The sequence below is a fragment of the Macrobrachium nipponense genome, chromosome 39 (genome assembly GCF_015104395.2).
Source record: "Macrobrachium nipponense isolate FS-2020 chromosome 39, ASM1510439v2, whole genome shotgun sequence".
Lineage (NCBI taxonomy): Eukaryota > Metazoa > Arthropoda > Malacostraca > Decapoda > Palaemonidae > Macrobrachium > Macrobrachium nipponense.
The window spans coordinates 11,186,272-11,203,771 of record NC_061099.1 but is presented as its reverse complement, the minus strand read 5'-3'; the positions used below and the strand labels follow the sequence as shown (position 1 = coordinate 11,203,771).

The window sequence follows — 17,500 nt, the reverse complement described above, 5'->3', positions numbered from 1 at the left end:
ACCTCATACCTTTAGGTCACTGAATGGTTGGAGGCATGTTCACCCATAGGGCAGGACTGATAATGCCAAGTGATGTTCTCTATAGGATACCCGAAACCATTGCAACCTATAGTTCCCGTGGAGTTTGGCCTGTTCATGACAATGTCATATTCCGAAATGAAGGCGTTTATTACCCATATCCAGAGCCTCGTTTCCCCTGTTTGGAGAAGCAGTTTAATTTAATGCCGTCTGCAATTAGTAATGTAGGTCTTATTTAGTCAAGAATTTGATTTGCACATTACTTAATATTAATGAGGCCGAGATATTACCAAGTTTAAATTTTCAACAAATTTAAACTTTGAACTATGAAGAATTGTTTAACAATAGAAATCCCTATTCTCTAAGCTCACAAAAGGAAGCTGCCATGAAACAGAAAGGTTGAAAGTAAGGAACAGAACTTACTTTCGACTTTCAGGTACAAGTGAACTTGAGCGGTTTTGACGCCGAGTGAGTGGCTCCTTGTCGATATGTTCACCGTGTGCTCGCCGAAGTCATAAAATTTCACTCTTTCTTTCTTAAGTTCGGTTGTGCCGTCCTCGTCCTGCGTGACGTTGAACTGAGACCGAAAGGGTCATTGTAGTTTCGAGATTCAGATTTAGTTTTGCATTTCATACTTTAACTGGAGTTGAGCTTACATCCCAAATTTACAAGTAACTTGGGCTGTAAGTTTTTTTTACATGTTGTCTTCAGATCTTTAAGCATCACCCGATTTCATTGTATTTTCTCTGGCAAAGCTAAGAGTAGTCAGCATAATGAATATGTAGTGAATTAGGTTAATTAACCTACATATAGTGAATGTCATACTTTGATCAACTGTGCAAAGTTGTTAACCTTATGGATGAATGCAACAGGATAAGGGATTGAAGTGGAGAAGGGGAGAGAAAGAGAAGAGGAAATTATGGGGAGAAAGTCATAAGAAGGAAAAAGGATGGAGGGGAAAATGAAGTAAAGATGAGGTCACTCTCAATTAGGCGATCACTTACTTTGCTGCTTGTCTGAATTATGGGGAATGGAGGAAAACTTTCAACCTCGAGCTTCCAAACCAGTTGGTCCCCTTCTCTGAGAGTAATGTTTTGTGTGACAGGGCTGACCTTTAGGAAGGGAGCCTCACTCTCTGGAAAATTGAACTAACATTTATACTCATATGTGGAAGAAGAAGAAAATGATTAAATCTCTGACAGAGTTTCATAAAGTCTCTTTGCAAAAACACATAAACGTCATTCTCTTTGTTCGAAATAGTGAAAGAGGAAACCGTTTACCTCTTATACTTATATACGTTGCCGTCTGCAAGGGAGGTCGTCCTTCAGTGTTGACTGTGCATTCGTATGTTCCGCTGTCCTCTAGTGTGACGTTTTGGACGAGAAGGTAACTTGTATAATACATGTGCGACTGAACACGACGGTGTTCAGGTAGTGTCTCAACCGTTCTCTGGAAGAATAATATATGCATAATGGATAATATATATATATATATATATTATATATATGATATATATATATATGTGTGTGTGTGTGTGTGTGTGTGTGTGTGTGTGTGTGTGTGTGTGTGAGAAGAGGAGTAGCTTGCCATGCGCCAGTTAAATTGAGAATAGAGTGACTATGGAAGTTCAGGTGGAATTGTATAAAGGGATTGTTGAGCCAACTTCCCCTCTTGGAAGTGAGATGTGAATTGTAAATACTGAGTATGGATGAAAGAAGAGATTTGAAGCTGTTTAGATGCACTGTGCCACTAGATGTGGCATTAGAACTCAAGGGTGAGAAATGTGAAGTTCGTATGAAGAGGCGTGAACTGATGGATGAGACCATTTTTATGTAAAAGTTTTCTGCACAATTCTTTAATCCATCGTTGAACAGTTTAAAGTATAAACGCTGATGTGACCTTGGTATTGTCTTGTCTTGCCTTTGGGGGCCAATCCATGTTTGGGAAACCGAACATGGATTAGAAGATTTAAAGAAAGAAGATATGATATACTTGTGGATACATTATACATACATACGTACAGTATATATATATATCATATATATATATAATATATTATATATATATACAAACGTGTGTGTTTGTGTGTAAGACTTGGACTCATCGTTGGTGAGATAAACGAAGATTAGGAGACTATATTCTTCGGTGTGAAGCCTCTCTCGCTCTCGATACTCACGTTATCTTTGTTGAGCCGGGTCCAGGTGAAAGTGGGTTTTCCGACTGGAATTTGTTATCCGGAATTGACAGAAAAGTTTCATGCTGTTAGCCCACCACTGGAAATGTGTTCTTGGTGATGCCCAACTTTGGCGGCTTCAGAGTTCCTTGCACTGAAACATTTGAGATAGAATGAAGCTATACAGACTATTGAAAGTACCAGATGAGCTTTCTGCAGATCTCTATATCCAAATTTTCAGTGTGGGATTGTTACATTCACAGTTTGCATGAATTCATTTATCTGGACAGTTTATGGACTTGCAAATCATTAGAAGCTCCACCTTCCGCCACAGGATTTGAAGCGTCATCGAGGATGCACTCGATGGGAAGCCGGAAATTTAGCTTTTCGTCTTTCCCTCTTCCGCGAGTTTCTTTTTTTATATAACACAAGAAAAATGTGATATTTTGGGGTCAAATTTTTAGGATTTTTTCGGGTGTTCCGAGTTTGGTCAGTTAATGTCTTATTTAGAAGCTAGTTGCCATTTATTTTCCCCAAAGATCGCAAAGTAGCTTTTGTGTTCTGTTTTTGTTGAATTAACACAGAGATCAAAATAAGTAAGGAAACTAAGCTTAGCTTGGATTTTCAGAACACTGGTCTTCTATGTATCATATGATATACTACAATGGAAGAATTAATCACAGTTTTTAAAATTTTATATTGAGAACTCATTAGGTTATAACTTCTACATGACTTCAGATTTATTATGACACACACATACACACACACACACACAAGCGCGAAAGCACAGGCTAGAGAGAGAGTGAAGGCCTTACCTTCTACTTCAAAAGTCTTACTGAAGTTATGAACAGAGCACCGATACTCTCCTGAGCTGTCCTCTGTCAGGTTTCGGAGCTCATAGCCCGCCCTCGGATCCTCCAAAGGACCCCGGTGGATCTCCTTCATAGAACAAAAACGCTGAGGTTATTGGCTGCTTTTGGAAGGTTTAGTTGAAGGTTCTAAGCTTCAAGACTGAAAATTTAGTGTCAAAAGCTAAACTATTTGAAATGAATGGTGAGAACTTGAATGTGGAAGAGCCCAGATTTAATTATCCAATTTAAAGAAAAACCTTGACAATGGAAGACAAAAGCCTAGTCACAGGTTAAAATGTAAACGTTTTAATTAAAATTTCAAGTCTTGACATTTAACGTAAGGCTAAGATTTGAATGGTAAAGGCTTCATAGTTAAAGGCTAAAGCGTTAGTGTCTGCAAGATAAAGAGTAAATGAATGAGATCTTAAGTGTTCAAAGTTAAGGCTAGTAACTTTCAAGCTAAATGTTGGCAGTTAATTAAAGTCAACATCAGTTCTAAAAGTAAATGGTCCAGCTTTAAAAGGTATTACTTAAGGATGAAATATAATGGTTAAAAGGAGAAAGTTCAAGATTCAATGAAATGCAATGGATAAAATTGCACAAGTTAGTGAGTTATGTGGTAGATATAATGTGAATGTCATAGGTTAAATATATTCATCAGTTAAAGGCTGTATAATGTATGTTTTGAGTTATGAGTTATGCCCTGCTTATTAAAGATTAAATGTGATATGGCATGGATACTGATTTAATATTAAGGGTCTTGTTTCATAAGTTAAGGAGTGGATGGCGTCCCTGGTTAGATATTGTAGGCTGTATGACAGAGGTTGTAATTCACAACTTAAATGTTGCTGAGTGTTAGCACCACTGTTGTTCAAATGTTATAATTTATAAATTTCAGGTTGAGGGCTTTAGTTACTAAAATAAAGTTATGTTCTGTTTCAAAATTGAATTACCGTAGTTTTCTGCAAGTTGAAATGAAGATATCTTGTAACTAAAAGTTTAAAACCTAGAAACTTTTGGATATGGGTTACAAGTTAAAATCCGTAGTTCACATTGAAGTGGGTGGATATGGATATATATTAAATCTAATTTATATGCAAGAAGCGGATATAGCCTCTTGGCTGAAAATGGCTGTCAGGTTAGATCTTACTAATTACGTGATTAACCAAAAGTTACAGATAAACCTCACTGAAAAACGTGGGCTGTCTGTTACAAGGTAAAGATTATTTAATGCCTTACCTCGTCACCATGTTCAACAACAACTGTAAGATTGGGCTGGGTGGGTCTGCAGTCTAGTACCACTTGGCCACAGATATTCCCTTTGATGCTGGAGCCTTGACGCCGATCTGGATCCATTTCGGCAAAGTCTTCTTCATTAGCTGTAGAGAAAAGCAACTCAACTTGGATGAGAATTGTTATTGATGCTGAGGATTTAAATTCTCAAGTAATAACACATCACTGGGATTGACATTTTGTACTTATCAATGTCGAATAACATTTTATGAAAATGAACTCTTGGAATATGGTAGACACTCGTAAATTAAACAAGTTAGATATATATGGCAGTGGAATTTTACTTCCAAACAATCGACTTTGATAAATTTGTGTTGAGGGAAGCGCAGTCACTTACAAAAAAGGTAGACATAGGTGCTGACTGATGCCCCGGGGTCACTCAGGCTAGTGTTCTCGTAATGGCAGTGGTAATGACCCTGGCTGTTTTGGTTATTTAGCTGAAACATAATAGAAGTAATGTCATTTAGCAGTTACCTGAAAATAGATCCATAGTCACTCTTTGAACTGTACAAAATTTAGTATCATTATATCAAAAACTTGCTGCCCTCAATGAGAGATAAGCTTCTTGCCCTCAATGCTGTATATCAAACATGTGTCTTGGATTCTTCTCATACCGTCAGTTGGGATCGAATAGGAGCCATCTGTCTTCGACGTCTGGTTCTGCTTTCCCATGTCCTGGAATAAGGAGATAGGAATGGGGAATGCATTCATAAACTTAATTGGGTAATAAAAGAATTAGATCACGTTTGAGTCAGTTTCTACAGAAAGTACCATTTTCATAAGCACTTTATTAGTACATATATATGTAATTCATATCAACGGTTTTATATTGTTATGCCCATTGGGGGAAAAGTTTGTTTCAGTTGCCGATTATGACCGGGGGTGGGGGGGGGGGGGGGAGGGGGGGGGTCAGCTTTGTCAGGGAGGGTATAGATAGCGCCTTAGGTATATAGAAGAGAGACTGCCATTTTCATTAGTTACCTTATCTAGGCAGGGTCTGCTGGAAACAAGAAGATAAAAGACGGAAAAACAGATATGAATGGGGAAAAAGGAGGCAGGAGGAGAATTCCGGAGGTGTACAGCGAAAGGAAAGCAGCAGTCAGTAAACCTGGCAAACCAAATATTGTGGCACAAAAAATAAATGCGGCAATAGAAGGCATGACAACTTTCGTGAGGTTAACCGACTTTCCTGCAAAGTTCGAGTGAACAATAAATATATAAATAAAAATTCGGTAAAATACAAAAAGTGATTCACAAGACAACATTGTGGACAGCAGAACAACGCCAGTGATGTTAAGAAGGTTTTTATTAGAGTCACGATTCGTTTTCATCCACGTTAGTTGGTAGTGGTTGGTGGTGGCAGGAACATGGCAAACTTCAGCTGTCTCCTCTTCCTCCCAAGCCTTCTTAAACCCATGACCTCTGGTCATAGGTCATGAAAGAAAAAACTGCCGGGTAAAGTTTCCCAGTTCAACTTGGCCTATATACAGCCCTTTATTCAATGCAAACGCCACCCATGTGCGCTCCTTGAAGGAGAGAGAGAGAGAGAGAGAGAGACTCACATAATGGCAATTCAGGTATTTGTATGTCCAGGCAAGAGGTTCGTCTCCCTCGCAAGTCAGTGTTACAGGTCCTCCATTTCCAAGAATTTCTTCGCCATTTAAGATCCTTGGGGGCTGACGTCTTGCTGACTGCGTACTGCTGAAATGAAAAGGAGTTTCTTTTAAAGAGTTGGTGACGTCACTTCTCGATGCACTGAAACTGAACTGTTGTAAATAAAGGTTGTTACTCTGCCACAGTGTAAAGCAAAAGTTATACAAGGCGCACTCTAGCGGCCTCAATTTGAAAAATGCTACCAAGAGGTATCTAGATGAACGAAATACTACACAGGTTCTTTATGGTTTGTACCGATCAGTGTTGATCTGATCCGTTTTCATGAAATAACAGGTGAGGAATGAGGCATCTTGGTCTTACCTGTAAAACTTAACCAGAAAAGCAGAATGCAGACTTTTATTTCACGCATTCTGAAGGAAGAATCCTTTCACCACCCATGTAAACGTTTTGATGGCAAACCTGTAAAGGAAAGCAAGAAATATGTAGGTGTTTAATTTAGTCCTTTGAACATTTTGAAACTGTCCTCAAGTTTAAGACGAGTGTAGCTAGTGCTACACGTTATCTCATCATATCTCATCAAGGCTTGTAAAGAAATGGTCTGCGGCTTGAGAGAGTTTAGAATAGACCAACTGTTCTTTTCTACAGTTAGTATACACTTTGAAAAAGTCTAAAAACAACACATGTATTAGCAGGTTTCACGAGACTTCTTTGTAGTTGTGTGGGGGGCGGCTGATATTGGGGCAGTGTTCTGCACAACTGGTTCAGCCAATAAAGGATGGATATAGCAGTGACCACTCTTGTTGGTCAGGTAAATGAAGACTAATAAAGATTAGTTCGAAGTCGGGACTGCCAATGAAGAAAGGCTGTGGGAACAGTGCTAGGACAATTCGGTCGTCCCGGACAATGTCGGTCCCGGACAATTTGGTCCCCGGACAATTCGGTCCCGGACAATTCGGTCCCGGACAATTCGGACCCGGACAATTCGGTACTAGGACAATTCGGTACCAGGACAATTCGGTACCCGGCTTGTCATTTTTAAACGATTAGTTTGGTTATTTTCTTACTTATTTACAAAGACTATAAAAAAGTGGGTGGCAGATGTAAATGAAATGATTTATTTAAAAAAAACTTTTTTAGTTTCTTTATTCCAGACTTTTTACATTTCTTGTCGTTAAAAGTATGTATATAAAAATAAAATAGTAAAAACCATACATTGTTTGTCGTTAAAAGTATCTATATAAAAATAAAATAGTAAAAGCCATACATTGTTTGTCGTTAAAGTATATAATAAAAATAAAATAGTACAAAACCATACATTTTGTCGTTAAATATGTATATATATAAAAGTAAAACAGTAAAAACCATACATTTCTTGTACTTAAAAGTAAAAAAAAATTTTAAACCTTAATATTATGAGCGATTGCTTTAAGGAACTGCATTCTTTCTGCTTGATTATAGCTCTGTACTAGATGAGTGATACGCTTGTCACAATCCCTGTACTTCTTCTTTTTGACTGGTTCATCCCCGTTTCGAAGCTTTTGTAATTTTGTTTTTGCCAAACTCTCTTCACTTTTAAGGGCTTCAATCAATTTCCATATGTTTGGATGGATACTGGAAAGACTTGCTATAAATGTGCTGTGAAAACCTTCCAAATTATTAATTGTACCCGATTCTCCGTTCAAACATCGGTTTAGAACATTCCAAGATTCTATTGAAAATTTTGGATCAAGTCTTCTCATTCTGGCACCTCTCCCTCTCACTGGTCCTATATATGAATTTTCAAAATAAGAGACAATAGGTTGCGGGATATCATCATCGTCAACCAATTCATCAAAAGCATCAGCAACCTGATTTACAGGTAAAAAGGCTAGGGCTATAAAACATCTCATTTTATGACTAAATATGTCATCTTCGTGGTAACGTACTTTGAAACCTTCAGCTACAATATGTCTGTAAACATTCTGTCCTAAATGAAACAAGCAAAAAGAAATAGTTGTTTCTGGAAACGTATTTGAAAATGCGTTTTGCGCAGCTTTTTCGAAGTCCATTATCATAGCATCTGGCCCCTCGTTATTCACTAATTCTTTCACTTTTTGGAAAAGCCGGTTATACGTATTTTGAGACTTATCAGGTAAGAGGGCAAACAATCTTGGAGCACTGAAGTTTTTAATTTGTATATGCAAGACATAAAGTTGGAAAAATATAACAGGGCAACTCTTAAAAGTTCCATCTCCTGCCCAATTCGCACATTGTCTCAAATCGTGAAGAGCATCATTAGAGGCGAAAATTAAAATGCGTTTAACGTCGTTTATGCCACTGTCATACTGCAAAAAGATAGAGCCATTCTCGATAACACCAAACTCTCGTGGTATTTGAAATCCATTAATTGTTTGTGGGATCGGTGGATGATTAACCTGATCACCTCTACATCGTTCATATTTCGACTAATATGAACTAGTTTCGTCACATCAGCAACTGCGCACTCATTTAAATTTCCTAATTCTTCTGTTAAAATTGAACGAGAAGGTGTTTGACTTGTGATTGTCCTTTCCTTGATATTTGCAGTAGCAACTTTTGCACTCACTTCAGCTGCAGTTGTGCTATGATTATGATTTTTAATATACTTGAGCGCATGAAAACTAACATCTGAGTGAAGCCGTGCTTTGCAAGACCGCCTTTCACAACGCCAATATATCTTCGTACCATCAGCATTTTCTTTATGTTTCTGGTACACGTAGTTTTCCTTATCGACTAATTTTGTATTTCCCTTTTCCGATCGTATGCACTTGCAAGACTCCATTGTGTGAATGATGGGGTGAAACTAGAATAAAAAATCTAAAGGTATCTTTGCAGTAAACTTAGTACAAATTTTGGAATAAAGAAACTAATAGTCTTTTTTTTATTAACAACTAAGGAATAACCAAACTAATTGTTTATGAATGAATAGTTGGGTAGTTAGTTTATATTATCTATAAACAACTAAGGGAATAACCAAACTAATCGTTTAGTAATAAATTAGTTAGGTAGATTGTTTATGTTACTGTAATTGTAAAACTAGATGAATAACAAGCTTTGTAGTTAGGCAATTAGGTAATATTATATATAAATAGATCTTAATGTCTAATTTAGAATACCATGTTATTTTTCTGATTTAGAAATTTTAAAAAAATAATAAAAATGACAAGCCGGGTACCGAATTGTCCTAGTACCGAATTGTCCGGGACCTAATTGTCCGGGACCGAATTGTCCGGGACCGAATTGTCCGGACACCGTGGGAACAACAGAAGCAATAAGTAATAATAAATTGTCTCAATCTCCCTCACTGCTATGGAGTGACTAAAGCGAACAGCTAGCTTTATGGTTACCTGAGATGTACGCTGATGAGGTGACAGCATCCATCAATTAGAGTTCGTTTTTCTTTTTTTTCTTGAGGAAGAAGTGCAAGTGTCCACACACTTTTTTTTAAATAGGAGACTTCCAACTAGCATTAGGCCTTAGGCCTAGTTGCACTGCCTACCATTACTGCTACAAAGCATCCTGACGGACTTAGTTGTGTTGAATTAGAAGCAGGTCACTCTTTGGAAGGCTCTAGTCCAAGGGTCATTTATATAGCCATAGCCAGGGTTCGGAATAATCTACTACATTGGCAGAGTTGTTTTGAAGGACTTACTTTTTCGAGGAATGAACTGCACGATGGAAGGGGTGGGATCCTAAGGCATTTGTCTCAACATTACTATAATTGGTATTCGGGTAATGGTCTGCGTCTCAAGAGTTGGCCCAAGTCGGGAATTGGGCAACGATGTCTCAAAGTTAATTCTTAACATTCTATTCTCCCCCTGATTCCAACTCCTTGACGAGGTGGGGGGCTTAGGGATCCACTGTAGATAGATTATGCTCTTTTATGCCTACTTTCTCTGCTGTGGATTCAACTAAACATTGGACCTTTAACTCATTTACTTCTCCTCTTATAAATTTTTCTTTTCCCTTTTTGTTTCGTTGACGAACATGGCATGGTTTTGGACTACTGAATTGAATGCTCTTTTAACTTGGAGGAGGGTGGAGTCGGACGGCACGCCACTCCACCCGTAAAACTAGAGTACCCGATGTGGTCGAGCGAGGGGAAATTTTATGTTAAGCCATGCCCACAGTGCTGGGTCATGCCCACAGTGCTGGGTCATGCCCACAGTGCTGGGTCATGCCCACAGTGCTGGGTCCGATCTCGACACGTCCTTTCTGAACTTTATTCAGAAAAATAAAACAGTAACAATTTTTATATTATTAAAAGACTAGTGGAATAATGTAAATAAAAAACTTGAATTGGGAAAAAATATAAATTTTATTCACTTAGAGAATAAAGGATCCTATTAAAACAATAATGGGATAATGCAAGTTAAAAACTTGAAATGAAAATACATTATTTAGAAAAATAAAATTTAGTACAGTTTTTTTAACCTTAGGAATTAATTTTTTATTTCGTAATTATGAGCAATACCCTTCAGGAATTCAATAGGCTCTGATGACTCAACTTCCATTACTATTTTTTTTTATTCTTTCATCAGCATTTCTATATTTCTTTAGCTTTTTTGGGAGGTGGTCTCCAGCGATTAATTTTTCTAGAAATGCATCACGTCCTTTCTGAACTTTCCTCAAGGCATCAATAAATTTCCAGATGGAAGGATGATGCATTCCTAGTTTGAACTGTAGACGTCGATTGGCAGCTTCAGCGTGATTGTTAGTGCGATCTTCATCATTTACAGTGCGTTCATAAAGGTTCCAGATCTCGGGAGCAAACATAGGGTTCATTCTTGCATTTCGACACCTATTCTGTCGTCCAATATAAGTGTCTTCGAACCAATGGAACAAGGGTATTAGTTCGTCTGGAAGACCCGCTGCTAGTGTATCCATGTATTCGTCCATCTTTTCTAATGGCACAAAGGCGAGCGCTATAATCATTTTAGCCCATAACGCAAAGTATGAGTCGGTTTTATAGCGATTCGATAAACCCAATGAAACAAGATGTCTGTGCATGTTTTGGGCTAGAAGGAAAAAACATCCTTTAATTCGAGCGGTGGGAAATGCATCTTGAAAGGCATGAATGGCAGCTTGCTCAAAATCACAAATTATAGGAACTGCTCTCAAATTTGGTTCGATGGTTTTAAGTAACTCAAATGAACGAGAATAAGTTAATCTTTGCTTGTTAGGAAGAAGAGCATAAACTATAGGAATAACTCCATCATGCTTCTTAGCCGATATAACATATACTTGATGAAAAAGACTTGGCGCAATGGTGAAAGTTCCGTCGGCAAACCAAATTTCTGAGAAGACTAAATGCTGAAGCCAGCTTATTCTTCCAAATATTGAAATTCTATTACTGCCTTCTCCTGTGTCTCCCAATAGGAATTTTTCTTCCATACCAAGTTGGGGAACATACAGTGTATAGGACTCGGATATAACTAATTGCTCCAAATGAGTTGAGTTAGCAGGCGCTTTGTTTAATAATTTTCGTTTCCTAGTAACAAGTTTTCGCATTGCAGGCAAGTCAGGCCCTATGGGTAAAGCTGCTTAAGAGGCGCCAGTTAAACATTCATTTACTACAACGGTTGGTGGCTCCAGCGTTTCAGCACTTCTTTTCTTAATATTTGTTTTCAACTTTTCAACTTCTACTTTTGCAGCAGATGGTTCATGGGTATGTTGATTCAACTGGCGAATCACTTTTCCATTCTTCATATGTAATCTTACTTTCCACCGATCTTTCTGTTCACATCGCCAGAATTTTAATTCAGAATCACTCTTGCTCGTTGCATCAAAAATAAAAAGGTATCCATCGTGAATCACTTTGCTTCTTCCACGTTTTGTTAAAATATCTCCTTCCATTTCCTACAATAGGGCTTAGACGACTGAAAATTCTAAAGCTACCAAAAAGTAAATGTAAAAAAAAAAACAATTGTTCAATTGTTAAACAATTGTTAAAATGAGAGCTAATTGCGCTATAACGACGAAATATCTATTTGATGGCTAAATGTCGTTTATAGCGACAAAGTAGTCATTTGACGCCTAACAGTCTCTCCGCCGAAAATTTCTATATGCCAAATCGGCTACGCCGAATCGGCCAAGCCGAAACAGCGACGGCAAACGGCCTACGCCAAAAAGTCTCATTCCCTCCTGGTGAGAATCCCAGAGCAGTTACCACTATGTAACCATATTGCTCCTCCCCTAGTTGGGCCTCCCTAGTGAGAGGGACCTCATCCTGGACGAAAAATAATATTATTCTTCTTTGGAAAATACACCAAACCTCCACTATGACCTTCTGGCATGGCAACGGACTATCCCCAGGACACCCCAGTTAGAGAAGAGCAGGATGGTATCAAAACTTTGTTACCTTAGAAAAAAATATATTTCTAGATTCCCTTAAAAAGAGGTATAATAATGTCCAAGACTGCGAAATTTACAATATGAACAGTAGAAGAAGTAATGGAAAAACACTCAGAATAGCAAAATAAAATTTGACGGCCAAGAATTACCTTTAAAAATTAAAATTATGGGCCAAAGCAGAGAACTACCACTACAGTGCCAAAACTGTAGTAAGTATGGACATACAAAGAAAAACTGCCGTAATACAGCGGTATGTGCATACTGTGGCTCTGGCGAACATTCCACACAGTGGAAGTGTGGTGAGCCAAAGTATGTGAACTGCGGGCAAAATCACAATGCAAGATCTAAGGAGTGTATGTATTGTATATACAATACAGAATTAAAATTACTTCAAGAAAGAACAGGATTGCCCATAAAGGAAGCCAAGTTAGCATTAAAAGTCAGAGGAATGTATGATCCTGCTAGGAAACAAACGTTTTCTACTATAAGTTCAAAATGAGACAAAAATAGAAATGAATAAGAATATTAAAACCCTAACAGAAAAAAGGCAAGGAAAAATAACTATTTTGCATAAAGAGAACAATATAGCAAAAAACCAAGAAACATGTACAAATATTTGTTCAGATTCTATTGAGATATTAAAGGAAATAGAATCTCAAGATGGTACATGTATCACTGAAATGTTAGAAGAAAGTTATAATGAACTAGAAGCTAAAGATAAAAAGAAGCCCCTGGAGAGGACTCCGCCCAAAACCAAAAAACCAACAATTATTAGAGAATTGTCTGTTAAAGCAAAGACAAACTACCCAACGAAAGACACAGGCCAAGAAATAAGAATATCCCATTGTCTCCTGAAATAGTAATAAAACCAATGGAAGCAACAACCCAGAACATCACAGAAACAGCTCAGGAACAAACCATGACGACAAAAATAATTTCGTGTTGGGAGAAGAGATTACTCCATCACCAATAATAGGAGCAGTAAAAGCAAATGAAAAAAGAACACACAAAAACACATGTAGATGTAATAAATATTTCATAGAATTGTGCAACAAAAACAGAAATATAACAAAAGACAGTTTAACGAACACAATACAAATTTTTATAAAATGCAGGAGTAGAGAAACTACTAGTTTGGACATTCACGGAAAAGGCTGTCTGTGCATTGGACATCTAATGTCTTATAAAGAAAAACAAATAAATGTAAATAAAATTTTAGAAAAAAATGCAAATTGATCCACAAAAAGAAAATAGCACACTAACATAATATTTTCAACAATTACAATATACAATGGAACGTAATTGGTCTCCAGACCAGATTACATTTGGGAGAATTACAACGATTACTTAAAGAATATGAACCAATGGTATTATGTTTACAGCATGTCAATAAAACAATACCAACTATAGGTAAATATACCTTAGTATCTGCATCTAGAGAGGAAGAAGGAAATCTAGGTACTGCTATATATGTGCATAACAAAGTATGTTATGACAAAGTACTTGTAAACTTTACTAACTTGCAAATATGAAGTATTAAAATACGAATAAAAAATGATAATTATGTGATTTATAATTTATACAACCAACCAAATAAAATCTATGACATTGATAAACTTAATGATTTACTAAACAATACAAAGGAACATTACATTAATACTAGGTGATTTTAATGCTCATAGCCCAATATGGGACTGTAATTGTACAAACTCAAATAAAGCAGTGAGTAAAATAGAAGATTTAATTGATTCAAATGACATTTGCTGTATAAATGATGATGAAATATCCACATATTTTTCAAGAACACATGGGACATTATCCTCAGTGGACTTAACTCTATGTTCAACAAGCATAGTTGATCACAACAGTGATAATTTTCCATATTAATTTCCTTATTGCATAACAGTCCTGTAAAACATGTTCATCATTATAACATTTATAAAGCAGATTGGGAACAATATGAAAAGCACACTAAAAATATCCCGCCATTTGAATATTTCAAAGACCACAATGAAGCTAATAGATTTGTAGTTAGTTTCATTAAAAACGCTGCTGATAATCAATACCAAAGGCCAAACCCCATCCAAGAAAACTCAAAGCTCCATGGTGGTCCGATAGGCTAACAGAATTAATAAATACAAAACATTCAATAGGGAGACAATTAGATAATTTGAATAAAAAATTCACTAAAATAAATACAAAATTTCCAATATTAGAAGGAACTTTGCAAAAAATGACCATATTATTTCTAGAAATTGATGCTTTAAAACCTGTATATAACAAAATATCTGCAAAATTTAAAAAGGAAGTAATTCAAGGAAGAATAATTTCATGGAGGAAATGCGTATCAGATCTCTCTAATAATACTCCCATACAAAAAATATGGGAAAAATTCAGAAAAATAAATGGTACCCATGATAAACCACCTAGACATGCGATATTAAAAGATGGGAAGAGAATACTTAATCCAAAAGAAATAAGCAATATAATAGGAGAAAACTTAGCAAATGTGAGTCGTGATAAGAATTTGGATGAACACTTCCGCATAAAGAAAAATAATATAGAATTAATAGCAATAAATTTTGAAATAAGATAAGATATATATTATAATAGAAAATTTGATACGGAAGAATTGGAATATGCTCTCTCGAACAGCAATAAATCTGCTCTTGGAGGTGATAATATTTGTTTTGAGATGATATGCTACTAAGCACCTTTGGCAAAGTCATACTTATTACAATTTTATAATCATTTATGGCTTCTGAATTTATTTCCTGATGAATGGCGTGAAGCTATAATAATTCCTATCCCCAACCTGGAAAGGATCCAAGCAATATTAATAATTACAGACCATTATCTCTAAACAAGTTGTTTTATGCAAATTACTTGAAAAGATGGTGAATGCTCGACTAACATGGCACATTCGAGAAAATAAAATTTTGACTCCTACTCAATTCGGGTCACAATGTAACAGGTCTACATTAGATTCTCTCTCTTTTCTAGAAGATCATATACGCAGAGGATTTGAACGAAAACGATAACTATAGCTGTCTTTTTCAACACTGAAAAGGCTTATGATACTACATGCAGGTATCCTATATTAAAAAATTTACAAAACAACAACATCCGTGGACATTTACCTAAGTTCATCCAAAACTTTCTAACAAAGCGCAGTTTGCAAGTGAGAATTAATGATACATTGTCCAGAACATTTCCACTTGAAAATGATGTTCCACAGGGAAGTGTCCTTAGTGGCACACTGTTTGCTTTGCAATTAATATTAGTAAAACTTTACCTACTGGAATTAAAAGCAACCTTTATATGGATGATTTATTCAGCATCTCGCATTAAACATGAGCGTATTATTAACAAAACTATAATAAAAATAGATGAATGAACACCATCTGTAGGATTTGAATTAGCCATATATCAGACCCAAGCAATCGCTTTTTACAAAGATAAAAGGTGGATGAAAAATGAAGAAATAGATTTGAAAATCAGAAGTCATAATATACCAATTGGCCAAACTGCAAAATTCTTAGGATTAGTACTTGATACTCAGTTACACTGGAAAGCCCACATAGCATATGTGAAATCAAAATGCAAAAAAGCTTTAAATCTAATTAGAAAATTATCAAGTACTACATGGGGAGCAGATAGACAAACCCTTACATTGCTATATAAAGCAACAGTACTGTCTATCATTGATTATGGCAGTGAAATATACGGCTCGGCTTCAGACACAACACTAATTATTAGACTCAGTTCACAATGAAGGCCTTGAATATGTTCAGGAGCCTTTAGATCATCACCAACCTCTTCTTTACAGGTTGAATGTGGTGAACTACCTCTCTCTCTCCCCATAGAGAGTTAGTAATAATGAAGAGTGCCCTAAAGATTCAGTGTAGTGATTCACCAACAAAAACACTATTTGAATTGGGTGATACATTTTTTAACAATCATATACCACCTTTCCCAATAAGAGCTAGAAGACTTCAATAGTAAAATTACTGCCTCCTTGGAATATGAATAAGATAAAAATTTGCACTAACTTAAAATATTTGTCAAAAAATTACTCATATACTCCAGAACACCATAGACAACATACAATAGAGCACATAAGCCAAAAAAGTCCGCATTACGCAGTGTAACATCGGCCATAGAAATAATCAAAGAACACTCCTTTAATAATTTTGTGATTTATAGCGACTCTAGAAGTGCTATAGGAGCCATTAAAAGTTATAGTCCCAGAAATAATATTGTGCAACAGATTAAGTTTTTACTCCATAAATTATATAATAAGGGAAAAAATTTTGAAATATATTGGATCTCTGGCCATGTCGGGATAAAGGGAAACGAAGAAGCTGATAAAGCAGCCAAGGAAGCAGTCCATATGATGAGAACAAGTATAAACATCCCTATTAGTGACTATATAGCTTAATTAAAAACAATCATTGTAAATAAATGGCAAAATATATGGAACGAAGAATCTGAAAGTAATACACTAAAACAAATAAAACCTGATGCAACAAAATTTAGCTCCATATATCAGAGAGAGATACACACACAAGTAATCCTGACACGTCTACGTATAGGCCACACTCGTCTGACACATGGGCACTTGATGAGCAGCCCACATGACCCTGCTCCGGAGTGCCCAGAGTGCAAGGTGTTGATAACTGTCGGACATGTGTTGTGTGAGTGCTCAAGGTATGACCAGCAGAGGCTGTCAACTTTTGGAAGTAAAAGAATAAAAGAAATTTTCTCAGAATCTTTCACATTTTCAGTGGTTCCGGTTTTGACGTTACTGAAGAATTCTGATTTAATTAACAAAATATAATAACGATACAAAAACCTCAGAACAATTAATGAATTTTAGATAAAAATTTTAAGACTTTATTGACCTGTTATTCATTTTAATACACCTTTTTAGTAAGTATGTATGGAAGCGTGAGTAATTATTTATTGCCCGTTTGAGTTCTAGTATGAAAGTCTGCCCTTGTTCAGTTTTTTTTTATTGTTTATTATACTTCATGACCTATTTGGTCCCGGTTCTTGGCCTTTGGCCTAGACCTGGCTTTTAATTGAATCCTTCAGGCCAGCCCTATGAGAGCTGAAAGTCAGCTCAGTGGTCTGGTTAAACTATTTTTATAATAATAATAATAACATTCTATTCATT

At 36.3% G+C, this 17,500-nt stretch overlaps 3 protein-coding genes and 1 long non-coding RNA gene across 6 annotated transcripts in view; 1 reads left to right on the top strand and 3 right to left on the bottom strand.

The window, feature by feature from the left end:
• The window catches only part of LOC135210112 (vascular endothelial growth factor receptor kdr-like), a 306,237-nt gene that overhangs the window by 5,618 nt on the left and 283,119 nt on the right, over positions 1-17,500 (bottom strand). The window contains exons 1-5 of one of the 2 annotated variants that reach the window (XR_010313458.1): positions 2,195-2,255; positions 1,299-1,467; positions 1,023-1,153; positions 442-595; positions 10-196 (exon numbers count right to left, since the gene is read on the bottom strand). Coding sequence is in view for 1 of the 2 variants with exons in the window: in XM_064242922.1 (XP_064098992.1) it covers positions 12-196; positions 442-595; positions 1,023-1,153; positions 1,299-1,467 (639 nt within the window). In the remaining variant the exon portion in view is untranslated. Of the gene's footprint in view, positions 1-9; positions 197-441; positions 596-1,022; positions 1,154-1,298; positions 1,468-2,194; positions 2,256-17,500 lie in introns of those variants that run through there. The other variant, XM_064242922.1, reaches the window with a different exon arrangement.
• The window catches only part of LOC135210114 (uncharacterized), a 163,910-nt gene that overhangs the window by 112,714 nt on the left and 33,696 nt on the right, over positions 1-17,500 (top strand). The gene's annotated exons all lie outside the window — the stretch shown is intronic.
• LOC135210116 (uncharacterized) lies at positions 2,264-4,888 on the bottom strand. The gene is made up of 4 exons (XM_064242925.1): positions 4,673-4,888; positions 4,282-4,421; positions 3,007-3,130; positions 2,264-2,345 (listed from the first exon to the last, which is right to left on the bottom strand). Exons 1-4 carry the CDS (start codon positions 4,779-4,781, stop codon positions 2,281-2,283), a joined length of 438 nt encoding a protein of 145 aa, XP_064098995.1. The 5' UTR covers positions 4,782-4,888; the 3' UTR covers positions 2,264-2,280.
• LOC135210518 (uncharacterized) overlaps positions 4,966-17,500 on the bottom strand; it is a 17,117-nt gene continuing 4,582 nt past the window's right edge. Inside the window, exons 2-4 of the long non-coding RNA XR_010313522.1 lie at positions 6,310-6,408; positions 5,898-6,036; positions 4,966-5,010 (exon numbers count right to left, since the gene is read on the bottom strand). This is a non-coding gene — a long non-coding RNA (uncharacterized LOC135210518). The remainder of the gene's footprint in view (positions 5,011-5,897; positions 6,037-6,309; positions 6,409-17,500) is intronic.